Source organism: Ursus arctos, unplaced genomic scaffold (assembly GCF_023065955.2).
Source record: "Ursus arctos isolate Adak ecotype North America unplaced genomic scaffold, UrsArc2.0 scaffold_30, whole genome shotgun sequence".
NCBI classification, from domain to species: domain Eukaryota; kingdom Metazoa; phylum Chordata; class Mammalia; order Carnivora; family Ursidae; genus Ursus; species Ursus arctos.
This window is the reverse complement of record NW_026622986.1, coordinates 26,402,815-26,430,436: the sequence shown is the minus strand read 5'-3', so window position 1 is coordinate 26,430,436 and position 27,622 is coordinate 26,402,815. Positions and strand designations below refer to the sequence as shown.

The window sequence follows — 27,622 nt, the reverse complement described above, 5'->3', positions numbered from 1 at the left end:
GATACCTAATTTGAAAATACTTTCTTGCGGGCGCCTGGGTGGCACAGCGGTTAAGCGTCTGCCTTGGGCTCAGGGCGTGATCCCCACGTTGTGGGATCGAGCCCCACATCAGGCTTCTCCGCTATGGGCCTGCTTCTTCCTCTCCCACTCCCCCTGCTTGTGTTCCCTCTCTCGCTGGCTGTCTCTATCTCTATTGAATAAATAAATAAAATCTTTAAAAAAAAAAAAAGAAAGAGAATACTTTCTCTCATTTGGTAGGCTGTCCTTTTATATGCTATACAAAATCTTCTTGGTTTGATGCAGTCTCACTTGTTTATTTTTGCTTTTGTTGCCTCTGCTATTGGTATCAGAGCCAAAAAATCATAGCCAAGACCGATGTCAAGGAGCTTATTACGGCCTATGTTTTTTTCTAGGAGTTTGATGGTTTCAGGTCTTACATTTAAAGCCTTTAATCCACTCATTCTTCTGCATGTGGCTGCCCAGTTTTCCCACCACCACTTACTGAAGAGACCATCCCTTCACCACTGTATATGCTTGGCTGCTTTGTTGCAAATTAATCCACCATATATGCATAGGTTTATTTCTGGAATCTCAATTCTGTTCCATCAATCTATGTCTCTATTTTTACATCAATATTGTAATGTTTTGACTACTCAGGTCTGTAATAGAGTTTAAAATCACGAAGTGTGATGCCTCCAGCTTTGTTCTTATTTCTCAAGATTGCTTTGGCTATTTTGATCTTTAGCTCTTTGGTCTGTGTGGTTCCATACAAATTTGAAGACTGCACATGTTCTATTTCTGTGACTATGTCATTGGCATTTTGATAGGTATTACACTGAATATGTAGATAGCTTTGGGTAGTATGAACATTTGTACAAAATCAATTCTTTCAGTCCATGCATATGGACCTTCTTTCCATTTATTTGTATCATCTTACATCTCTTTCATCAATGTCTGATAGTTTTCAGAGTATGTCTTTTTCTCTTTGGTTAAACTGATTCCTAGCTATTTTATTCTCTTTGATGCAGTTACAAACAGAATTATTTTCTTAATTTCTTTTTGATAGTTTTTACTATGTATAAAAATGCAACCGATTTTTGTATATTGATTTTGTATGCTGCAAATTTACTGAATTCATTTATCAGTTCTAACAATTTTTTGGTGGAATCTTTATGGTTTTCCATATATAAGATCATTTCACTTGCAAATAGAGACAGTTTTACTTCTTCTGTTCCAGTCTGGATGCATTTTACTTCTTTTTCTTGCCTAACTGCTCTGGCTAGAATTTCCAATATGATGTGAATAAAACTGGCAAGAATGGGCATCTTTGTCCTGTTCCTGATTTTGGAGGAAAAGCTTCAGCTTCTCACCATTGGGTATGATGTTAGCTGGGGGTCTGTCTTATGTGGCCTTATTCCTGATAAGGTCCATTCCCTCCACAATCGATGGATGCCGAATTGTGAAAACAGTCTTGAGACTGCTTAGATGGATGAAAGAGCAAGAATGTGGTCAAGTTTTCCTATATGGATCTTCTCACATTATTGCTCCATACCTAAAACCTTTTATACAAAATCTGCTGTGTGCACAACACTGATCGCCATAGAACTTCTCCTCCTCAAATTTCTGTGATGGCATGCATTAATTTTTACAGCCTTCCAAGGAGAAAATGGGGGATTGCTGCCTTACCAAAAGCTACACACAATGTCTAAAATACACATGTATAGCAGGGCACCAGCCTCAAGCACACTGGCTGGCGGGCTGCAGGAGGGCGCGAAATGTTGCTGAGTGAATGTATGAAAACAAAGGGTGAACACATGCCGGCATGCAAATATGCATCTTCCCCTTGCCACTTAAGTATTCTCCAAGTAGAAGAAAGGAAAGACCAAAGTCTGGATGAGGGCAGAGTATTCCTTTAGATCAGCAAACTACAGCCCCATGGGTCAAATCTGGCCCACTGCCTGCTTTCGTAAATAAAGTTTCAATGGAACACCGCCATGCTCATCCATGTATTGTCTGTGGTTGTCTTCACACTACAACAGTAGAGTTGAATCATTATGACAAAGATCACAAAGCCAAAAATACTTCCTATCCGGCTCTTCACAGAAAATGTTTGCCTAACCCCACTTTAAAAAACAAAGGTTTGTCCTCTAAAGGAAAGAGGTACATAGAAGTTGCGAAAAGAATATGCCAAGTGGACAGCAAGAAGCCATGCCTCACAGAAACACGGTAGTAAAAACAACAACGTAGTCATCCCTGGAAAGAGAGGGGCCTTAACTCAATCTCTTCTTATCCGCTTTAAACTTAAAAGAATTATTAACTAGAGAATATGTGCCGATAATCTTTCACTACCTCAGGTGTCTTATTTCTGTGAGACAGACATTCACTGGGAAACGTAAAACTTAACTTGTTAAAATCAGTAAATTGAGTATGTTGACTAAATTTTGTTTTTGTAGTTGTCTAAGTTTAGATTTACTCTAATCAAAAGGATTAGACAAGTAGAAAGAATTTGCAAGCTCTTATCATCAAGACAGAGGTTCTTTAAAAACAAAAACTTTTATTTTGGCTTTCAAATATTTATAAAGTCATAGTAAACTACAAACAATCTGCCAATTTTTACAAATACACACGTTTTGATTACACACGAAGCTTCATATTAATTTTATCTTTATTTTTGATGCAATTTCCTTCTATTAATAACTTCTGACCTAAAAGCTCTATCATTATTCAAATTCCAAGCATTCCAAGCTGAACAGACTAGCAGTGACTATTTTTGATAAAAATGCTGAAAGTTCAAATTTCGAAATTTCTCTAACTCTTAAATACGCTTGATTTCTCCATTCTCCAGATGTAACTCTGTCACAGGCATTCAGACCGGGGATAATTCCCCATTTCTGAATCCTAAACAAAGACCTTCCTATTGCAGCATCAAGCCAAGCTGGTTTGGCAACAGTTTTTATATTTATTGTGAAATCTGTTATAAGGCCAAGTTAGTCCTATACTGCATTTGTTAATACTGTCACATATCATAACAAGCAATTTAAGTTACTAAAACTGTAATTAGATATGAAGTCAGCAGCCTTCAGAGAAGATTACAAAGTTACTTTTGGCCACTGTATTGTATTGACATTGACACTTAAAAACCAATTTCCCTGCAGAACCAATCAAAAATTCAGAGAACTAGAGCAGCAGAAAGAAATGCTCTTTGATCAAGGTGTGACAGAAAGCAATATCTAAATGCCTAGGCTAAGTGAGTTTATTCCATAGTGCAAAAAACACTTCAGGCTACAGTGACAAGCAATGGAAGGCACCAGCAGCAACCTCTGGAGAAAGTGTTTTACTTCAATTAGGCATTGTAACAAAAATCAATGAGTTTGGTGAAATTTAACAAAGCCTAACATTACACTAAAATACATTTCTCTGCTTCATTATTTTCATTTGTGCTGGATGCTTCAGGACTGCACCGTGGTATAAATTAAAAAATTAGTGTGATCGTATGAGAACTGGTACCAACTGGCTTTTCAAAGTGGTGAGCTTAGCTACCTGACTATACCTTCATACAAGTGACTGACTTCAAATTTCTTTCTAGGCGTGTCAAAGCACTCTTGTGTTTCTCTTACTTAAAATCCAGAAGAGTAGTAACAGGCAAGTATACTGCAGAAGTTCAGAACACAGGCCCTGCTGTAAGACTGCCAAGGTCTACATCCCACATCTGGCACAGGCAACACAACTTGGGCCAGTTGGCTGACCTCTTTCTGGTTCAGTTTCATCTAAAAAAAAGATAAAAAGAGTACCTATCCCAAAGACTTTCTGAGAGGAATAAATGAGTTATCCATGTAAAGGGCTTAGAATAGTGCCTGACAAACAGTAAGTGCTCAATAAATACTAGCTAATATTATTAAGATAAATAACGGACTGACTAAACATGTTTCAAGCAATGAGAAAAGAGATTTTGGGTAATTACTAGATCCTTTTGGAATGCACAGGTTTTTCACATGTAACTTGTACTATATTAGACCATTTTATGATATAAACATCTTTTTTGGTGGTTCACTCCCAATATACAGTCACTTGAAAAGGTCAAAATCAGCTAAGTAATATTGTACCTTCTGAATCGAAATCTGGGATAGAGCCCAGAAATTTATTTTTAAGAAAAATTTCTCAGCTGAGTCTAGTGTGCAGACAAGTTTGGGACCCACTGATCATGACAGGGCTAAAAGCTCAAATTGTCCTTTAAAACTTCATCATATACCTCAGATCTGCACACTAACCCACATAAATGTGTAACCATTTCCTGCCACATTTGTGGCCAAGTTTGATTTATTTAAAAAAAAAAAGTGGAAGTAGGGGTTTAATTTAAGAATAGTGTTTCATCATAGTTAAGTACTGCTCTGCTGGTCTGTTGAAGTCAAAGTCTTCTAATTATAACTACTCAGGAGAACATTCTGGTTATACTAATGTCACTGGGTATAATAATAACACCTTATATTTGTCCAGACCTTTTTTTTGTTTTTTTTTTAAAGATTTTATTTATTTATTTGACAGAGAGATACAGCGAGAGAGGGAACACAAGCAGGGGGAGTGGGAGAGGGAGAAGCAGGCTTCCTGCCAAGCAAGGATCCCGATGCAGGGCTCGATCCCAGGACCCTGGGATCATGACCTGAGCTGAAGGCAGATGCTTAATGGCTGAGCCACCCAGGCGCCCCTGTCCAGACCTTTATGTGGCATTCTACCATTTTATTTTTTCAAAGCTTCAACTACACTCTGAAGTGGGTAGAGCCGTGATGATTCCATTTTACAGACGACACATGAAAGGGTTATCTGCAACAAGCGAAGCCCCAAGAAGGGCACACATCCTCTAACTCCCAGAACCATTTCTCTTAATTTTGTTTGCTTGCTCTACCCAAAGAAAAACAAGATATCAAAAAATACTTTCTAAACGCAAGAAAACTCAACAGAAGGAGAAAACAAAGTTTGAGTACTACAAGTTACTGCTATGAACTATGAAGAAATTATATTTTTTCCTTCAAAATGTAATCATATATCCTAAACACAAAACAAAAAAAAAAAACCTCTGGCTTTTTCCTATTTATAATAAATGAGACTGGAAAAGAATAAATTTGAATGAGAAATTACTCACTAAATTGGATGGAAGCACACAAACTACAGAGATGAAGAGAAGTCTCTCTAGCCTGTATGGATCTACCCAAAGTCAGACCCAGGATAGGCGGAACTGGCATCATTAGCAGGATGTTCTAAGAGTCAAAATCACTTTAGCCACTTTACAGTAGTCTAGACCTCTCTCAACTCTTTACGTAACATACTCAGGATAAATGGAATTAATTTTGAGAAGCAATAGCACGAAGACATTTATGACTACGGGAAAGATCAACAGCATCTCCTTTCATTGCTCATTTTTAGGCTGCATAACACTGAAGTTCTAACTGCTAATTATTTTTAAAATGCATTTATATAAAATGAAATGTTTTGTAATTATTTTTGAAATACAAATTATTATTCATTTCCATTTAATTCTGCTAAATTATTAATACAACTCATTTACTGCGTTTTATGTTCTTACTAAAATACAACAAATATTAGTGACTGTATTCTTAACTATATAGTTCAATGTTAATCATAAAGGTTAAAAATGCCAGGAATTTAATAACAAAAAGCACATTGTAGGACCACTCTTGGAATCTTATTCACAGCTGTGCAATTAAAAATAAAGAAAATCAATATAATAAGTCACCGTAGAAACATTATAATAAAAAAGTCAGCTTTCAATCGATGCAACTTACTGTAAAAAGCCAAATCTATCCGTGACTTTGTAAACAAGGTAATCAGCATCCTCCCAAGGTTCAATCTCGGCACCTTCTCGTCCCTGTAATAGCAGACAAAGAAGGGTATTATTGGGAATTTATAAAATTGAATAATTTCTTAAAACATAAAGACCACAAAAAAGTTATTTTTTATGAATTAATAATAAGAGCTAGAAATGAGGCACTATCAACCTAAATTACCTGTAAAAACAACAACAACAACAACAACAACAACAAATACTTTTGGCAATTTAATCACTATTTCCCAATTATAAGCTTCAGAAGATCCGTATGCCAGCAACAGCTGACACACAGCTAAGCCCTTATCAGACTTGGGTTTGTGTGAAAAGTCAACTGGGAAAGACAGAGCAATGAAGGGTAAGAAAGCACTCAAGAAGGAACTGCCAAACTTTAATGTTTTTGACTAAACATGTCATAGAAAAAACCTATTTCTTGCCTTTCATCCAAACTTCTCAGAACAGTAAGCTATCCACCCTGTCTCTCTACTTCTTTACTTCACAGCTACATCAGCCTTGACAGTATTCTTCTTGCCAAGGTCAAAATGATCTGCCATTGTTCAATCCAGAGACACTGTTCAGTTCTTATCTAGTGGATTCTGTTCAGTGCATTTGTCAGTGTTGCTCACTCCCCATTCGTCAAACTCCATCACACCAGCCTCTCTTAGTTCTCCTCACACCATCCAACTCTTCTTCTAATGGGTCTTCATGGGTCCCTCTTAACTGTCAGTGTACCCACAGCTCTGCCCTCAGCCCACTGCTCTTCTCACTCTACTTTTGAAGCCGTTAACTAGCACCGATTAGAGTAGGAACCTCAAATGTCTACACCAATCCATCAAACTTCAGACTCAATACCCAACTGTCTCATGGGCCCCTCCATGTGTGTATATTTTATCAATGACTGCACAATGGCTAGCCTAGCTCCTGCGTGTGACTTAACTACGTGAAAAAGAAAATGCATGCAAGCATGAATGAATGATAGGTCTATTGGTTTTAAATGTTAAGCAGTTAAATAAATTAATTAGGTTTTTCAGACTCCACTAAAACCTATTCACAATAATGGGAAATTGTGTCTGATGCTCCAAACAACCAATTTAAAAACAAACTCTAGGAACATAACTATTAAGTAGAGCACTGCCTGCCTGTATGCTCCCTGGGAGCAGGACACAGTCCAGATGGCTTTCTATAATTTCATGCTCCTGTTATTCTCTCAAATAATCAAAAATAACAGATATGAAATTACACGCAACTGAGATAAATATAAAACATGACATTTATAAATCACTGCCTACAACCCATTATAGACCTCAAGGGGTAAAGTAATAATAAGGAGAAATGTAAATTGTCAACAACTGTTATATTCTAGGGCATCAAAAACCAGATTCCATAACTAACATGGAGGTAAGATGCTAATGGAGGTTATACATAATGTATGAGTTTAAATTTTCAGATCCGTGTTAAAATTTTAACAGCACATATAAATTATAAATAAAATGGGTATTTAATTCTATATACTGACATATTCAAATATTTATTGAATACCTAGCATGAGCTAGGAACTCTTCCAGATATTTAGGATACAAGAGTAAATCAAACAAAAGAAATCCTTACCCTCAGAGTTTACATTCTAGGAGTGACAGCAGACAACAAACAAAATAAGTATAATACGAAGTATGCTGATATAATAAGTGCTATAGTGAAAAATAAAGAAGAGAACGGGGATCCAGAGAGCTGTTATTAAACAGTGTGGTTAGAGAAGATCTCACTAAGATGGCAGCATCGGGATAAAGATCTGAAAAAGGTGAGGCAATGAGGCATGAGAATATCCAGGATTAAAGTGTTCTAGGCAGAAGAAACAGCCAGTGCAAAGGCCCAGAGGCAGGAGCAAGCCTGGTGTGTTGGAAGAACGACAGAGACGACAGAGACGAGAGTGCCTGGAGCAGAGGGAAAGAGGGAGAGAAAATCTGGAGATGAAGTCAGAGAAAAAAGATGACTTCCCACTGTCACATGAAATAAACAAACTGCTTCTGTAATTTAAGCTCTCCAAACACCAAATCCATTTCTATTTCTATGTTTTTTTCTAACAAAACTTACTCAAAGAGTAAATATGAATACTTACTCTGTCATATTTAGCAACTATTTCAGCTCGCTCCTGAGCAAGTTTGAGGGCTACATCCTGGTCTGAATCTGTGGAGAGATCAAATTTAGATGAACCGTTATTTAAAGAACCACAAAGTTAATTAATTATAAAACTAAGACAAAATAAAAATAAAACAATAAATCGGTATTACCTAAAAGGACAAACTAGCAAAATTGAATAAACTTAAAAGGGTGAGTTAAGTATCTGTAACTACAACTTTGAAATATCACCGCATCTATCATTTCAATAGTATAGATGATATTCAAAAGAAAGCAAATTTGTTAATATAGCATTAAGTTAGGGGAGATCATAAATCTTATCCTTCAAGAATCAATTTTGGATCTAATTTCAGAGAAATAAGTATTAAAGTAGAAACAAACCGAAAGCTCTCAGCTTTCAGATGAAATCCATCTGGACATATGATGAGAAGGAACATTCAAGAAGGCTTTTACATATTGAGGTAATTTGTCCACAAAACAAACCTGTGTAAGCTATACTTCAGGAGTTAAAAAAAAATTATTTCTCATGATGAAAATAATTACTTCTTCATTTGGCCTCTGAGGTCCCCCTCATCAACTATTCCAACTACTATGATAATTTTCAATCTTACCACACACATATACCCTTCTTTGTTACTACCACCATGTATCTTTGGAAAAACACAAATCTGACAACAGCAGTAGAGATCATAACATGAAATAGCATGCATATGATAACACATCCCAAGTACTGTACAGAAAAAGAAAAGACCAATAACAGGCTATGTCAAAGGCACCTCTTATCAAGAAGAAAAAGACAAGCATTCCAAGAGAAATGTGGGCAAAGGCCATGAGCAAGAAATTCACAAGAGTAACAATAGCAGCCACAAGCAAATCTGTGTTCTCAGTAATTCCCTGGCAGATAGTAAGATATGGCCAGGCAGCAGATACCGTGAAAAGCACTTTCCATGCCTTATCACATGTATTTCTCACAACCCCACCCTAAGATAGGTATCATATGAATTCTATCACACAGACAAAAAAGTGAGGCCTAGAGATTTTAGTGAACTTGTGTAAGGTCACAAAACTAATGAAGAGCAAAACTGGGATTCAAATCCAGATAGTCTTGACTCCATAGCCAATAATTTTAAGGATTACTTTATAAAAATGATTACTTATGACACGAGAAAGGACTTCCAGGGAAAGAGGACTGGTAGTACATTTTATATCCATTCTTCCCGAAACTCACTAAAATGACAATAGAGGGATTCTTTAAATCCCCTTCCTCAAAGGCCCAGGAAATGGTGGCTCCCCAGGAGAGGGAAGGGTGGGGTTGAACACGGAAAGGTGAGGAAAGACTAATTCCCTGAGATTGGAGGGATGTGCACGAGTATGGAAGAGGTTGGGTGCAGGGAAGAAAACCCCATCTTCTCCCTCCACAGCAGGAGACCAGCAGATCTGGCCTGAAACTGCGAAAGCAGGAAGGGTCAATCCAGGCATGCCATCTAGCACCATGGAAGAAAACAGACAACGAGGCAGCTCGAGGAGTGGAAGGTTGTTACTTCTGTGGGGTGGGCTGTGAGAAGGGAGGAGTATGACAGTCAGCTATTTTTCAAAATAAGCCATACAGACTGCTGAATCTTTAAACCAAGTATAGCTCTGATAAAAATAAACTCTAAATTTAAAAGCCAAGGCATGGAAAAAAATCAAACTTATTAGAAACTAAAGAATTACAAGCTTTAAAATATCTTTGTACTTTTCTCTGACCAAAAAAATGCACTTTTGTTACTCAATGTTGACAATAGCATGGGGAGATCTGCAGTAGCTTACTGTGAGGGGAGACTTATCAGTGTGTAAAAATCTTTGTGGAGAGCAATTTGATAATATGTCTGCAGAATCTTAACAGGCATATCCCAACAATTCCACCTCTAGGGACTTACTTAGGCCAATGAGATCATCAATGGAACAGTAAAAATTGGGAAAACGGGAATTTGTAAATTTTTAAATGTTTATTTGGGAAAAAATGTTTACGTCACTGCTTTTCTCAGACTACAAAGTGTCAATATGTTCTCCTTTGAGTGAAAAGTGAATAAATAGTAGAATGGTTCAATAAAATAACAAAAATGCAGACTCGTCGTTTATATTTTCACAGTGAACTAATATAGTCAGGAGTCTGGGATAATCAACTCAATTATATATTCATTACCCTATTCTAGACTTACGGACCTCTGTCAATACCTTTTCCCTCTTCTGTTGCCCAGCTTCACAACATTACACTCCCACTTCTACAAAGGGGTAGGGAAAGCAAATTAATAGAAATTAAACTCAAACTAGGAAAGTTGACTACTTATTAAACTCCACTTCCGTTATCAGAACTAAGCGTGAATATCTAAGGTGATCAGGCCAAATTCAATGGATGAGTGTTTTCTTTGAATATATTCTATACCAGACCTTCATTCCTGCTACCAGTCCTAGGAGTCTCAATTCATTTCCTACTTAACAATGACAAGTTTAAAAAGGCAGGAACTGGAAACAGTATGTAGTTAAGAAGATGCAAAGTATCCCAAGAAAGCATCATTGTGGTGAACTGTAAGACAGAAAGCTTTCCACAGATCATCTCTAGTCTAGAGATTTCTAGAAAGGAAAACCTAACTGTGTAATAGAGGCCATACAGGAATTGAACAAAATTCTATCTTAATTTTATGAGAGAAAGATCATGTACTTTAATATGATTAGAGTAGTTGACATGGCTCTAAATCAAATAAAGTAAGTTCCAAATTTTTAAATTCCTTTAGAAATTTCTTATCATTGCATTTCCCTGTGGAGAGAAAATTCTGTAATGTTGACAAATGTGTTCTAAAAAAAGCATGAATCTGAAGTCAAGCTGAATTTATAAAATATAGCCAAACCTGCTTCTTTAAAGAGACTAAATCCAAATGCCAATTCTTTCCAACAGGGAGTAGTAGAGACATTATTTATCATCCACGTTGTGAGGCAATCATCTTTAGAGTAAGAAGTAATATCCTTATGCAGAATTCACCATAGTTATATTGTTTCATATTGTCTGATCTATAGTTGAGAAGTTTATTAAGAATTACACTAGAATCCTCCCTTTGGTTTCATTGTGAGTGCTTACTTAGAAAGTCCGTTGCAAGAACAAAGAGTATGCCCTAAAACACTGACCACAAAGGGATATCAACAGCTGTCTTGTGTCTGTGAGCAAGTGTGCACAAAGTTCCAGGCACCTATTAAACAATGACAGTTGTGTTACTCGGTACTTACATCACATGTCATTATTAAATTTAAAAAGCTCTATTACATTACTCGAGCCAAATTAAGTCAAATTATTTTTATTGACTTCACATCTAACGTAACAATGTTCCAAAGTAAAAGAGGCATATTTGAAGCAGTAAAAATCAAAAGACATTGGATATGTATACTCAAGTATACAGGAAAACATATCTGGGCACAAATTTATGGAAGGTATAGCATCTTATGAAGGGTTTAAAAAACTAACAACTATAACATTTTACGAAGACTTCTAATTCCCTTTATATATATTTTTAAGATTTTATTTATTCATTTGAGAGAGGGAGAGAGCACAAACAGGGAGAGAGGTAGAGGGAGAGGGAGAAGCCAACTCCCTCCTGAGCAAGGAGCCCGATGTAGGACTTGATCCCAGGACCCTGAGATCATAACCTGAACCAAAGGCAGCCACTTAACCGACTGAGCCACCCAGCTGCCCCTCTAATTTCCTTTAAACACAAGAATTTTTAGAAGCAAGCATCCTCCTGAATGACATTTTTTAAAAGCAGGCATTATAGCTTAGTATCACTCAATTAATCCCAAATTGTAATGAACAAGTCAAAATTATTAAATTTCAAATTTAATCCACTAAAAACAGACAACAGACATTTTTCCTACTGTACATTCTGACAGATTATTATTATATATAAATCAACTATTCCAATTTAAGAAGTACTTTACCCTTTGTTAGACAACTGGTCTGGCCTTGGGAATTAACGGCAGCTTCAGTCCTCATAGAGTAAACTTATCTACTCCAAGATTTCATTATTATTTTACAGTTCTCAAGCACACCAGGAGTGTTAGGTGGTGCCTCACACATTCTTGCAACAAACTGAAACAGAAAAGTGGAAGGCAGCTCTACTTTAAACTATTTGTGAAACAAGCAGAAGAAAGAAAACATTTCTAGGGGAGAAGAAAAGACCTTTCTGTGGTTACGGACTACAGATATTCAAACAAAGATGATGTTTGTTGAGGATAAAAACATGTCTTTCAGGCTAGATCCCAAGTATGAACCACACCAGCCTACACCCAGCATTCCATCTGACAACAAACAGGAGCTTGAAAGAAGCAGCTTTACAACATGCCTTCATCTTGTATTGCAAAATTAGCCACATGCTTACTACTTTTAATAAAATTTGTCATGAAGCAACAAAGACAATTTTTATTGGAAACATTAAACTAAAGCTAAGTAGGAATGTTCTCCTCAAATACATTTTACATCTTAACATAATTTTTAATGTGAAAACTGCAGCCTCTGTTTCAGACACTAAGTGAATACATGCTAAATTCTGGAAGGTTTTGGAAAGTTTTAACACACCACACATATACAAGTGAACAAATGTTTTGTGAAACAATGTGTGTAACTACTGTAGGATGGCACTGTGAAATTTCCTCTTCCATTCTATTTATTCTTCCCTACTTCCCTTCAGTGCTTCCTTCTTTCTTTAAAATGGTCAAGGACCTACAATTTAGAAACCACTTTGCACATCGTAGGTCCTTGACCTGTTAGAGGCACGCTTGTGAACATTATAATTACACTTAACTGGACACTAACACATTAAGTTTATACTCAGCTTAAGCCACCTGTAATATTTAATATAAGCAAAAGACCTCAGAAGCTTAGAGAGAGGGAAAGATTTCAAGTTATACACCAAGGAATGAGAATCAGACTGCTATCAAACTTCTTACCAGCTAAAAGGTAATGAAACTCTGTTTCCAAAGTTCTGAGAAAAAAACTATCATTAGCTGAGAATTCTACGCCAAGCCCAACTATCAATCAAGCATAAAGAAAAAATTAAAAACATTTCTAGATATTATGAGCTATGCTGAGCTCAAGAATGACCCCTCCCCCCCAGAAGATGTCCACATCCTATCTCTGGAACCTGTGAATGTACCTTATATAGCAAAGGCATTTGCAGACGTAACTAAGTAAGGCTCCTGAGATAGGGAGATTATCCTGGATCATGCAGATGGGCCCGACGTAATCATAAGGCACCATATAAAAGGGAGACAAGAAAGTGTGATGATGGAAGCAAGAAGTTGGAGTGCTGTGAGAAAGGAAGGGGTCACCAGCCAAAGAAAGCAGGTGGTCTCCAGAAGTTAGAACAGACTAGGAAATAGATTCTCCCCTGGTGGCTCCAGAAGGAGCCAGCCAGGCTGACACCTTGTCTTTGGCCCAGTGAAACTGATTTCAGACTCTGGCCTCTAAAACTGTAACAGAATAAATCGTATGTTGTTTTAAGCCACCAAGTTTGTGGTCGTTTGTTATAGCAGTGATAGGAAACCAATATAATACCAATACCAATACTGCCTCTGCAATGTTTCTTTTATTTTTTTTTTTTTTAAGATTTTATTCATTTATTTGACAGAGAGAGAGACAGCCAGGGAGAGAGGGAACACAAGCAGGGGGAGTGGGAGAGGAAGAAGCAGGCTCTCAGCAGAGGAGCCTGACGTGGGGCTCGATCCCAGAGCTCTGGGATCACGCCCTGAGCCAAAGGCAGACGCTTAACAACTGTGCCACCCAGGCGCCCCTGCAATGTTTCTTTTAAAAAGAATTTCAGAATACACTACAGAAAAACAAGACAACAACAGAAGAACTGACAGAGACTCTCTCCTTTTTCAAACATTAGTCAGGCCCCTCCTAACTTCTTCCTGACGAGGCCTCATCCTGTCTCCAAACTACCTAGCCTGGCTGTAGCAGGAGACCCCCCACACCCTGATAGCTGGTCACCCTGGCACGCCTTTACCCAGAATCCTGTTCAGTCAGTGTAGAAAGGACCCCTGTACCCTTGATGTCACCTCTACCTGCTGAATCCTTTACTCTGCCTGTTGGCTATAACCCCCCCTTGTCCTTACTGTGTTTGGAGGGGAGCCCGATCTATCTCCCCTATTGCCAACAGTCTCAACACTAACTACAATCGTCCTGAACAAAGTCTTCTTGGTTGTTTTAACAAGTGCCAGAATAAATTTTTCCTTAACAGAATCAAAAAGAGGGGCAAACACAGGATCCATGAAATGAAATCTCAGGGGGCTAAAATTAGACATTTCCAGATGCCAAATATGTAGTTGCCTAGAGAGCAGTCAGCCTACATTAGAATAGGGAATACAAGGTGTCTTCAGGCAGAAAGTGGATATTATTAGTGATACAGTAAAAGCTTATACATGAAAGACTCCAAAAAGAGGTGAAAAGACTGTTAGAAATCAGAACAAGCAAAGCAGGGAGTGATAAAAGTCACAGTCAAACGTAAAGAAATGTACGAAAGGCATTTGTACATTTGAATTGGAGAAATAAATTCATGTGACCTCGACACTTTCAACAGGAGAATTTTACTTCCTTCCTACCTACGTCATATTTGAAACTGAAGTAAATGATACTGACATTAATGTGATATTGACATTATTCTGATTATGTAAGAATTTTATTGACTTTTCATATTCACAATCAACTGTAGACAAAGTGTCCAAAATCAAACTCTGATCTGCACACACAGACCCCACTCCAAACTTAAGCCCCCTTTCTAAAAGCAGCTACTGTGACCTATGAAAAACATTCTCCGCACTATACGGGAACCTGCATGTACCCATGCGCGCGCACACAGACATCAATTTCCCTTTTCTAGTCAAAGACTAGAATCGTTCTATAAATAACTCTACACCTTACTCTTTTTCATTTAACAGTACATCTTGGAGATTGTGCATATCAACACCTACAGATCTACCCAGTAGTGTGCCAATAAAAGCTTAGCAACCGATTCTTAGAGGGAAGAAGTAGGGGCTCGGAGACCTGGTTTGTGGCCTCTCCCAACTTCCAGGCGGCCACTACCCCCACTGCGGTGGCTAATTAGCAAAGTGCAGCGCGCTGTCACGGAACGCAGAGTTCAGCTGGCTCAGATACTTCGACGGATCTGCCTCAACCTGGCCACAGCTGTAAAGCTTCCTAAGGCGTTCATGGAATTTATTCAACCAGTCTTCTCTAGAGAATGTGAACTAGGATAAAATGAGAGTCCATCTTTAATGGGAGTTAAAGATGAAACATCGTGCGGTAAAGAGCTTACTAGGCAGTGGTGACCAAAGGCAAGCGGAAAAACAGAGGAAGCAGAAACTACCAGGAAGCTGAGGGGGGAAAAAAGCAGCTGTTGCAGAGAGGAAAATAGTACCTGACGTGCAGAGCAAAGCGAGTCACCATCACAGAGACACTTCAGTCTAAAAAAAGAGACAGAAGGACCTCTTCCTGAAGCTGCTTCATGCTTCAGTTCCCAGTGGCTTTCACTTCCTGCTCAATACAAATAATGCTCTTTTTTCTTGAAATAATTTGAATAAGTTATTCTTGTCTATGATCCGAGTTCCTTCATTCCACCACATCTTTCAACCAAAAGAGGCCCTCAGCACCCAGAGTGCCTACGCCATGGTTTCAGTTATTTGCGAGCACTTTCTTAGCATGCCATGGACTAAGACATATCAAAAATAAGGATGCTATTAATGGTAAAATCTTAATAGGCACCATTGCTAAAAACTTCAGCATTTCTTTTGTCATGCTCTAGATCCAAGGCTGGAAGGAATACTCGAAGGAGGAATAAGCAGAGTTAAGCAGCTTAACACTAAAACATAACTAAAAACAAACAAAATAAAGGAAGGTGCACTAGTCACAAGAGAACCTGAAATACCACTTATTGTAACTGGTCATTCTGTGTGAGATGACATTAAGTGCGGTCACTTACAAGTTCCATATATGCTCTCCCCACCCCCCAGAACGTTTATTCTGAAACAGCATGCCAGGATACCCTGGATACCAACCACCTGACAGTCCCATGAGAACTAACCCAGTGTCTCCTCCTTTCCCTTCTACTCCCTCCACTGGAAGGTCATCTCTAATCCAACATTCCTTTGCACTCCAGCCCAATCCCACTTCCCTCTCTCATAACTCACTTAATTCCATATTAAACAATGTCTTATCAAAAAATGTACAACCCCCGGGGCGCCTGGGTGGCACAGCGGTTAAGCGTCTGCCTTCGGCTCAGGGCGTGATCCCGGCGTTATGGGATCGAGCCCCACATCAGGCTCCTCCACTATGAGCCTGCTTCTTCCTCTCCCACTCCCCCTGCTTGTGTTCCCTCTCTCGCTGGCTGTCTCTATCTCTGTCGAATAAATAAATAAAATCTTAAAAAAAAAAAAATGTACAACCCCCAAAACCTACTTCTCTCCTTCTTCCTCCCTCCACTAGAGTTAATAATCTTAGAAAACTCTTTGGCTTCCTTTTCTCTTTCTCATGTTCACTGGGAATAAGACAACAAAAAATTCAGATCATAGTGGCAATTATTAAACTACTATAAATAATTGTGATCAAGGAAGGGACAGCCAAAGACTAGAAGCTAAATACATGAAAGAACAAATGCCATAACCCAAAGTCTTCAGAAATGCCCGATCTACTCTCAGAACCACCACACAAGTGTCCATACAGTAGCTTCATATTTCTTTAGTTTAATACTCATTGTCTGATACCATTAAAAAAAAAAGCATTCAGTTTGAGAAGTTCTTTGTAGATCTTGGATACCAGTCTTTTATCTGTAGTATCATTTGCAAATATATTCTCCCATTCCGTGGGCTGCCTCTTAGTTTTTTTGATTGTTTCCTTGGCTGTGCAGAAGCTTTTTAAAGACTGGTATCCAAGATCTACAAAGAACTTCTCAAACTCAATACGCGAGAAACAAATAAACAAATCATAAAATGGGCAGAAGATATGAACAGACACTTTTCTAATGAGGACATACAAATGGCTAACAGACACATGAAAATATGTTCAAAAGCATTAGCCATCAGGGAAATTCAAATCAAAACCACACTAAGATACCACCTTACACCAGTTAGAATGGCAAAAATTGGCAAGGCAAGAAACAACAATTGCTGGAGAGGATGTGGAGAAAGGGGATCCCTCCTACATTGCTGGTGGGAATGCAAGTTGGTACAGCCACTCTGGAAAACAGTGTGGAGGTCCCCTAAAAAGTTAAAAATTGAGCTACCCTATGACCCAGCCATTGCACTACTGAGTATTTACCCCAAAGATACTGACGTAGTGAAGAGAAGGGCCACATGCACCCCAATGTTCATAGCAGCAATGTCCACAATAGCTAAATCGTGGAAGGAACCGAGATGCCCTTCAACGGATGACTGGATTAAAAAGCTGTGGTCCATATATACAATGGAATATTACTCAGCTATCAGAAAGAACGAGTTCTCAACATTTGCTGCAACATGGACGGCACTGGAGGAGATAATGCTAAGTGAAATAAGTCAAGCAGAGAAAGACAATTATCATATGGTTTCTCTCATCTATGGAACATAAGAACTAGGAAGGTCAGTAGGGGAAGAAAGGGATAAAGAAAGGGGGGGTAATCAGAAGGGGGAATGAAGCATGAGAGACTATGGACTCTGAGAAACAAACTGAGGGCTTCAGAGGGGTAGGGGGTGGGGGAATGGGATAGGCTGGTGATGGGTAGTAAGGAGGGCACGTGTTGCATGGGGCACTGGGTGTTATACGCAACTAATGAATCATCGAACTTTACATCGGAAACCGGGGATGTACTGTATGGTGACTAACATAATGTAATAAAAAAACATTAAAATAAAATTTTAAAAAAGCATTCAAAATAAATAAGCTTAAATACTTTTCAATTTTAGCTTTTATTTTAATTATCAGTATAAATAGGATTTGTATCTTTTTGCTCAAAATATTCTATTATAGCACTATCAGCAGGGTATCAGTATTTTCTATTATATCATGCTTTAAATGAATAGTTTTAAAATTTTCCATTAATTTACAGAACACATTTCTTCAAACAAATTCTTATATAGAAGCCCAATTGCTCAGCAAGGCAGGTAGGTGAGGTTGAGGAGAGAGAGAGCAAATTCTCCTGGCTTGATCTCCCTCTTTCCTCCACAGTGATCCAAGGGACCTGTAGGGACCTCCAGTGCTATACAAGCCAAAGCAAGCTGTACCCACTGGCCTTCTTTTGTGAGTACCTTTGTAAAGCTACTGCTCAAAGACTTCTCTTCCAATCAGTTTTCCAACCGCATATCTCAAGCTCCCTTTCACAGAGTCTCCCCGACAATTCTCAAGGTCCCGGTCGTCCTTATACAAATAAAAAGATCAACATTTTATAATTGATAGGTTGGCTGTTGTTTTATTTTGTTTGTAAGCATATAAGACCCTTCAGAACAGGACACAGCTCTAATATTTTAAACACAGAGCACCCGGTATCAACAAGGTATGTAATATTTCCATAACTAAGAAGATACTTGAAATTATAGTCTTAACAATAATTCCTGGGTAGGCTTCTATTACTTGCTTCTTAATTTCTAGAAAGATGAGAAACAAAATAATTTTTCAAGTCCTAAAAATAATTACTTTTGACAAAGATTTATTATAATTGAGAAGATCATTTTTTCTCAAATTCAATCATGAATTATAGCCTGCTTCTAGTGGACCCACCTTACCAATGCCCATGGCATAAGGGAGAACTGGCCACTGCTTCTTTTTTTCTAGCGTACTTCCAAACCAGTACCCTAAATACCTTATTGAATACACTTACTGACATGTCTATTTAACTGTAAGCTCCAAGAACAAGACAGTTATCTCATTCATCTTGGTATCATTAGTATCTCTCACAGTGCCTAACATAGGGTAGATGCTCACCAAATATTTCTTAAAAAGATAAAAATAACTCCTCAAAATTAATTACTATTGTGAACTATTCGACGAGCTAAACACTTAATATATCAATTCATTTTTAACAATTAGACTTTTATTTTATTTATTTAGTTGAGAGAGAGCATGAGCCAGGGGAGGAGCTGAAGGGGAGGGAGATGGAGAGAGAGACTCTCTTAAGTGGACTCCATGCTGAGCGCAGAACCTGAAAGCAGTGGAGCTCGATCCCAGGATCACAACCCGAGCCAAAGCCAAGAGCAGGATGCTCAACTGATTCAGTTCAACTGGCTGAGTGGGCCGCTCAACTGATCGACCCAGGTGCCCCAACAATTAGATTTTAAACTATTTTCCAGATATACTTTCACTGCAAAAAGTGTATCTTTACTAAAGATTATCAGCTTTGTTTTTTTATTCTATTTCAAGGTAGCATTAAAAACTTTATTAAGACTGTAAAATTCAGATATGATAAGTCACAATCTATTTCTGATTAGCACTTCTGATTACTTACCAGTCCTTCATATCCATTAAGGAAGAAGGAAAGAAGGAAGGAAGAAAAGAAGGGAGGGAGGGAGCGAAGGGGATAGATAGACAGACAGATAGATGGATAGATAGAGAAGTCTCTTGAAAGTTGAAGAAAACCGGAGACTTGTGTGTGATGTTTGTGTTCCAATCTACTCCTCTCCTCACGTCTTCCTCGATCTAGCTCCCCAATCCACTCAACAGAGCCTCGCAGTCTCACTTTCTTGACAGAAAGATCCTGTTTACTTGGCTGAGTGTGCTACCATCATGCTTCAAGTCCACGTGGAGACACTTCAGCTAAAGGAACACTCCCGAACTCTCCCGCCACTCTTCTGCCACTCCTCTCATGGGAGCAGAAGGACTTTTGAGGTTGGCTTGGTTGAGCTCCTTGCTCTCTCTCTCTCAGCCACCCGGGGTGCATGCCCTCCACTCCACTCTCCATGCATGAAGGCACCCGTCCTGAGGGGAAGCCTGCAGATGCTCGGCTGTGCTAGTCACCCAGTGAGTACATCTAAGTCAAGATGGGCTAATAAGCCCTTTTCATTTCAGATCTAATGTCATGTCCTCAGATTAGCCAATAGAGGAGACATTTTGATCTCCATCTGTCAGTCTCTTGTGTCTTACTTCTCAAAGAGAAGAAACAGTATCACTATCAGGTCCCTAGAACTCCCCAAATCAGACTAGAAACTCCTACGCTTATGTGTAAGGTGATTCATAGAGAAAAAGGATATGGAGTGATGTAACAATATTTAAATACCATTACTACTGATGAGAAGCATAATTACTAGCTGTTGAATGTGAGTGCAACTCCCACATGTGGGGGCAGGGTTGAATGACAAAATTGCCAACAACAGATACTTAGCACCAAGACAAGCTTATGAGTCATTTTACTCACTTAGATCCGCCTACAGTTGCTGGCAAACTCAGGATTATACCTTAGCTGCTTTTCCAGCAGTATGATTGTTTTAGAAGATGACACAAGGCTCACTGGTGACAACTCCCTGTTTGTGGATACTTTACAACCTGGCCAGTGAGAGTTTACTAGGTGCCAGACACTGTGTTGAGCATTTACTACACATCATCTCACATAATCCTCACACAACCTACTCCTAGAGTTGTGTGTCTATGCCCAGTCTACATGTGGGGAGCCTGAGGTGTGGAGAGGTTACGTCATTCTGGTCCTAGGGGAAATAAGTGGCAGAACAGGACTTAAAAGTCAAGGCTATCTGACTTCAAAGCCCTGTTTCTATTTTGCTGAAGTACAAATGGATGATCTTTTTATATTTCTTCTGACCTCTGCTAGTCCTTACATTTCTTCCCTTAGAAATAAATCTACCTGTGATTCTTACGGGTTCTTCACAGTTGCTTTCTGCTTTCCAGTAGCCTTCTAAACTTACCACACTGAATTGTCTGCTATTTGTGCAAAATGGACTCCGATGATATAGAGAGTCCAAGAACCACTTATATGAGACATCCTTTATAATCCTAAGCAACTGTACTTCCTATATTATAAGCTGTACGTCTTAGGATAATAATAGGAAATGTTCAAGAAACATACAGTGCTCGCTTCAGCAGCACACATACTAAAAACTGGAATGATACAGAGAGGATCAGCATGGCCCCTGCACAAGGATGACACGCAAATTCATGAAGCATTCCAAAAAAACACACAAATAAAACAAAAAGCCTGCAAAAATATTTGACCAACTAATCACCATATGGATACTAAAGTTAACTCTGCTAAAATACTTTATGCATTTAGTAGATACTAACTCAAATGCCCTCACAATTAATTTCTATGATTATGGAAAGAATTCGTTGAATCTACTTCATTTACTTGACTTTTACAACTCTTTCAGCTCATTCAGAACCATAAGCATGTACAGTTATATTCACTACAATACAAGTTCATGCTGAATTCGGCCCAATGGGTACTAACGAGAAACGATGCAATTACAGAAGAATCTTGGAGACCACATACAAGACAAGGGGAATGGAAGAGAATTTATAGAATGCCCACCTTAGTAGTACATGACTAATTCCACAGATAATCTGGCAAACCCTATTCTCAACCCGATGGTAACTTTTTGACTCTTTAAATCAAAAATGATATGAAAATAACAAACTGTGCCTAAAATGGCATACTAAAACAAGAACTCAGTATCACCTAGAACAAACTACCACACAGAAAGAATTGCATTAATACTTTTTTTTTTTTTTAAGTATGACAGTGCAAGTATTATTTTGTCCCTGAATGGCTCTTAGGTTCAAATCAGAATACAAGGCCATTGAGGAGTGCCTAGGTGGCTCAGTCAGTTGAGGATCCAACTCTTGATCTCAGCTCAGGTCTTAATCTCAGGGTTGTGAGTTCAAGTCCTGCATTGGGCTCCATGCTGGGCATGGACACTACTTAAAAAAAAAAAAGAATGTAAGGCCAGCAAAAGCAAAAGGCAAAAGCCAGCAGCTTGGGAAATAATAAATATAATAAATATAAATGTTCATATCACACTGAAGCTGTCATTCATTCAAATAATTTTGTTTTAAAACATGCCCTAAGTTCCAAGCACAGCACCACATAATTCTCATAAAATGGAGCTGCATTCACCACCTCCCCTAACAAATCCTAAGAACATCATATATGCATATCTCATATTTGTATGTGTGTTTAATATAACATGTATTCTTTACATTGTTACTGTTATTATACCAATAATGTTGTGTTGGGGTGCCTTGTATAAGTGAGATTTATTTTATATAACAAACATCAAAAATGCTATACACATATGAAAGTCACTGATCAGGAGACTAGATAAAATAAATACCAACTAAGTCTGGCTCATAATAACAGCGAGCATTTCTTCTGCACAATACAAACATCTTATGTATGTTATTTCATGTAATGACCTCACATCCAAAAATGAGATAGGTATCATTATTGTTCATTTCACAGACAAGAAAATTGTTAGGTTAATTAACTTGCAAGATCACACAGCTCTGAAGTTCTAGAAGTGGCACTGGGACTAAGGTAATAGGGCCCCAGAGTACTCATAATCACTCCACGTCATCTTTGAATAAATGAAATGGCAAGCAAATGAACAAAGGTTTGTCAAGATAATCTGTCAAAAGGGATCCTCAAAGTAGCATTAAATCAGGGCAAGAGGCCAAGGAAATGCCCCCCAGTCAACAGGAAGCCAAGGAGGTGTTTTTGAAGAGAAAACTGGCCAGAAGCTGTAGCACAAATGAAGGTTGCTCAGGAAGGGAGAAGAACGAGCCTATTAAGAGCTCGTGTTATTGAGCTTTTATTACTCACCGAGCACTGTGCTAGGTACATACAATATCTCACTGAATGTTCGAACAGTCCTATTGTCATTTCTATTTTACAGATGAGAAAATGAAACTTAAGAGGTCAAGCAACTTGTCTAAAGCTACGTTACAGGTCAAAGCCTCAATACGAACTCATTATCTGGAAGGCTAAAAGCCTATCCTCCTGCCAATCATGCCACAAAAGTGAAGAGAGAAAGAGAATATGTCTGCATATCTGTAAATTAATAAGGTATAAGCTACCAAGACACTAATGCACCATAACCAGGAAGTGGGGAAGCTGAGTCAGTGGGCTCAAACCTACGTGTGCTGATTGTGTTTCTGCGAGTGAATATCCTCCTCCAATAAAAGGAAAAATCTTCCTAGATCTGAAAATGACTTCGCAGAATTACTTATTCCTGTGCACAGATACCCAAGTTCTCAAAGTTTCCTTCCACTGATACCAGAAAGCTGCCATTGAGTTTAACGCATATAAAATGCATTTTCCTCGTTTGTGATTATTACAAAAAAGCAAGTAAAATTTTTTTTTTAAGATTTTATTTATTTATTCGACAGAGATAGAGACAGCCAGCGAGAGAGGGAACACAAGCAGGGGGAGTGGGAGAGGAAGAAGCAGGCTCATAGCGGAGGAGCCTGATGTGGGGCTCAATCCCATAATGCCAGGATCACGCCCTGAGCCGAAGGCAGACGCTTAACCGCTGTGCCACCCAGGAGCCCCGCAAGTAAAATTTTCTAAATGTTAAAGTGGAACAGCTCAATACTGATACAATTAAACCTCTTTTTTCTTTTTCTTTTTCTTTTTTAATGCTTTACCAGCTGCCAATCACCAGACCCAGGAAGGGAGCAGGGAAACATGGGCTCCCTGCCAAGGGTGTTTAGTTGTCTTTGATTTATACCCTCTATTCAATATAACCCAGTCCTATATTTATTTTTTTTCCAGCCCTTCTGACTACATCTTTTTTTTCCCCAAGTACAACACATAGGTTCTTCAGTATAAAGATTAATTCCAAATTATATCAAACTGTAAAAAACAACATTTCCAACACACCTATTACTGGCAATTTGTAGTACATAAATAGTTTACAAAACACTCCAGCTCTAATCACTGGCATTTGAAATTTTTAATGTTTCATCAGTTTCAACACTGCTTAAGGTCATCACATGTAACAGTTGGTAATTTTCCTTAGGCATGAATCTGAATCATGGACTGTGTGTACGAAAGTGGGTCACCTGGCTAACGAGTGAGCCTAGATGTCTAGCTAGTGCCTATCAAAGTAGCTTCGTTTTTCTCTACTCATTTCACAAACACCAAATCCCATGGTGGGAGTGAAATAAAGCCAAAGCAAAACACAAAATTTAGTGGCCTCAAAAAGAAAGCAGGTAATATTTGGGAAGTACTTCTGATTTGCTACAGTAACACAGCATAAACCCTCCAGGTCCGATCTACAGAGGTCTTAAATGATACATTTCTCCAGAACTAAAGACTAAAGTTACTTTAATACCAAACAATAAAACAATAAATCATCAACTACCATGGAAAACAAGACAAACAAACAAAGAAAAAAAACCATGAACAGAAAAAAGACAAGAATAAGCTCAGTCACATGCGACTCTTGCTTTCGGGGTTGTGAGTTCGAGCCCCAGGTTCGGTGTAGAGATTACTTAAAAATAAAATCTTAAAAAAAAAAAAAAAAAGACAAGAATGACATGCACTGTAATATTAACAAACATCTTAACGTCTGAGAGGAGGAACTACAGATAATTTTATTTTCTTCTTACACTTGTGTATTTTTTTCTGCATGGTCATTAATAAGCATATATTACTTTTATTATAAATCATATTTTAATATAAAGACAGATCATATTAATAACATAGTCAAAAATTTAAAAACATTTTTCCCCAGACACATTTTAAGCTTTTTAATAAAATAGAATACTGCCTGGAAAACAAACTTGTTCCCCAGTTTTCTTACAAGGTTTTAGATGGAAATCTATAAAATATTTTTTAAAGAAAGTTATCTATAGTCATCAAAATAATTCTCCCCTATCTCTATTATATAATCTTAGATGCAACCAACCCATGAAAGAAGAGCAAAGGGCTGCCACTGGGCTCCAGATGACACTTTGTCTGGATATCCTGAAAATTCCAACTTAGGTTTCTTTACTGTTATATTTATCATCCCTATCGCAATGTCTCACTTTCAATTACCTGGCCAAAAACTTATATACAGGTTCCATCAGACTCTAAATGAATTTATATACAGCAGTTAAAGAGTAAAACTCAAAGACATGATTAAGTAGGGAAAAAAACTCTTTGAGAATGCTGTACCTGATGAGTTATACCAATTTCCACATGAAATATCACCATATTTCAAGGAAATTGATTATAAAAACACATTTTACATAAAAGACCTGCCATCCTTCTCATTGAGGAAAACATTTCTTAGAAAGCACTGTCTCCTTCCTACTCATTGAGCATACCATCTGAAGTTACAGAATACATTTATAACAGCCACCCCAATTCCTCTTTTACAAGAAAATAAGTGTGACCAACTTCACAAGCCATCAAAAAAGACTGGAAATAACATAAATGTCCATCAATTCAGCTATTAAAAATCATGATGTAGAATTACATACTTTGGCTTCATTTCATTTCCAAGATACACTGGAAATGGGGGGGGGGGGGGAAGGACAAAGTTCAGAATAGTGCATATAACACCCTGTTAGGGGTTAGGGATGCACCTAAATACACAAAATTAACAGTCGTTGTCCCGGGGAGGTTAAAGCTAGGTTTCAGTGAATGGAAAGGACACTTATTTTTCAATGGATATCCTTTAGTACATCTTGAGTTGTTTACCAGGTACATGTGCCACCTTATCAAAAGATTAAAAAACATTAACAATTGTAAAGATAATTAATGTTAGGAGAAAAATCTCTCCTCAGGAAAAGGTTACGGTTTCATACTACTCCAGCATAACTCCCCCCTACACAAGCAACTGTTCCCTTCTCTCCCACACCCTTCTTCTGGCCTGCAGGGACCTGAAACATAGGGAGTGTCAAGTACAGGGCCACTTCAGCCTTTCTGATAGAATGCCTTCCTCTTCCAGTTTTCCCTCGTGTTCTAAAGAAGGAAAGGAAGAACGTAAATTCAAAGAGATAAAAACTACGTCAAGTGCGGAACCATTTCCTTCCCATAACCACAAGAAAACCAATTAGCACTTTCTCCTCTAGCAGGCCATCAGGGCAGGGGGCCTGTGATGGTGCAGAAAGAGGATCGGGCCTGGTTAGTACTTGGATGGGAGAAAGAGGAAAAATAAGAATCTATATCCTGGGGGCGCCTGGGTGGCACAGCGGTTAAGCGTCTGCCTCTGCCTTCGGCTCAGGGCGTGATCCCAGCGTTATGGGATCGAGCCCCACATCAGGCTCCTCTATGAGCCTGCTTCTTCCTCTCCCACTCCCCCTGCTTGTGTTCCCTCTCTCCCTGGCTGTCTCTATCTCTGTCGAATGAATAAATAAAATCTTTAAAAAAAAAAAAAGGATTTAAAAAAAAGAATCTATATCCTATCCTTCTCAATATATGAATAGAAAACCAGGCCCAGGGAAACATGTCTTTATACAACACAATGATTTGTGAAACAGCCAATATTTTACTGAGAACGGCAAAAATTAAACAAAGGATAATACAAATGCTAGAGTCATTAAATTTTAGGCTATTACAGGCTAGTTCAAACACCTTAAAAATAAATATACCACCCTGGGTGTCTCTGGCTGCCTCAGTTAGTATAGCATGCAACTTTTGATCTCGGGGTCATGAATTCGAGCCCCATGTTAGGCATAGAGCTTACTTTAAAAAAAAAAAGTACAAGCCAAATAACAAAATTTACACAAAAATCTGCCTCAAGCAGATCACACTTCAACTTTCCTAACCAATTCACTTACTTACTCAATGGGATTTTTATTGCTGACAAATCTAGGTTGTTTTTGAAATGGATGTCTCCTAGAACTTTCATTTATTGTGTTCTTGAAATGCCTTTAAAGCATTTTAGAGGGTATTTTTTTCCCTTAAACTTTTTTTTCATATGACACTGATCTTCTCAAATGCAGTTTTGCCAACAGCAGTTCTTTTGAAGAACATAACTTCAATAAACTTGCTGATAAACGGATTACATTACTATCCTTGTGAATAGTAAGTTACTTTAACTGACCATTTTCAATACAGCCAATCTAATGAGTTCTTTGGCTTCCAATAAAACCATCAATGCTTTGACAATTGCACAAACTCAATGTGGACAAAGGCTCTTTGCAAGTGCTGAGAAACACAGATTATTAAGACACCCTATCTGCCCTCAAGATGTTTACAACCTTGTAAATGAGTAAAAGAATCATTACCTTAAGAGATGTGTTCCCCACAGGACCTTACCAGCAAGAAGAGAAAGACAAAAGTAACAATCTTTCTTAAAGCGCATCACACAATCTGCAGGGGACAACTGTGTTACTGCACCATGCAAAATGTTCTAACACGACTAGAAAACCACAGAGCATCTAATGAATTAATTATTAGAGGTGGTCATCTAAAGATAGAACAGAATTTTAGTGAAACCATTTTTGTTTATTTCAACACTATAAACGAGAGCCAATTTGGACTTTTCTTCTAGGAGATGCCTTCAGTTTGACTTATATCCCTCTAGAAAATAATGACACATCTAGAAATCAGAAGCTCAAATTGCTTGGCAAGTATACTGCAATGCCAACACAAACCAAAGTTAATTGCCTACTTCCTTTTAAATGCTATCAAGTACCATAAATCTTTTGGAAAGTAT

The 27,622-nt window shown here is 38.2% G+C and overlaps 1 protein-coding gene and 1 non-coding gene across 2 annotated transcripts in view; one reads left to right on the top strand and one right to left on the bottom strand.

Annotated features, from left to right (window-relative positions):
- Positions 1-27,622, bottom strand: part of USP6NL (USP6 N-terminal like) — a 176,064-nt gene that overhangs the window by 70,186 nt on the left and 78,256 nt on the right. Inside the window, exons 3-4 of the mRNA XM_026478631.4 lie at positions 7,956-8,023; positions 5,799-5,881 (exon numbers count right to left, since the gene is read on the bottom strand). Coding sequence (XP_026334416.1) covers positions 5,799-5,881; positions 7,956-8,023 — 151 coding nt within the window. The remainder of the gene's footprint in view (positions 1-5,798; positions 5,882-7,955; positions 8,024-27,622) is intronic.
- Positions 21,041-21,148, top strand: LOC113241165 (U6 spliceosomal RNA). Its single transcript, XR_003311475.1, has one exon. It is a non-coding gene; the product is annotated as a U6 spliceosomal RNA (small nuclear RNA).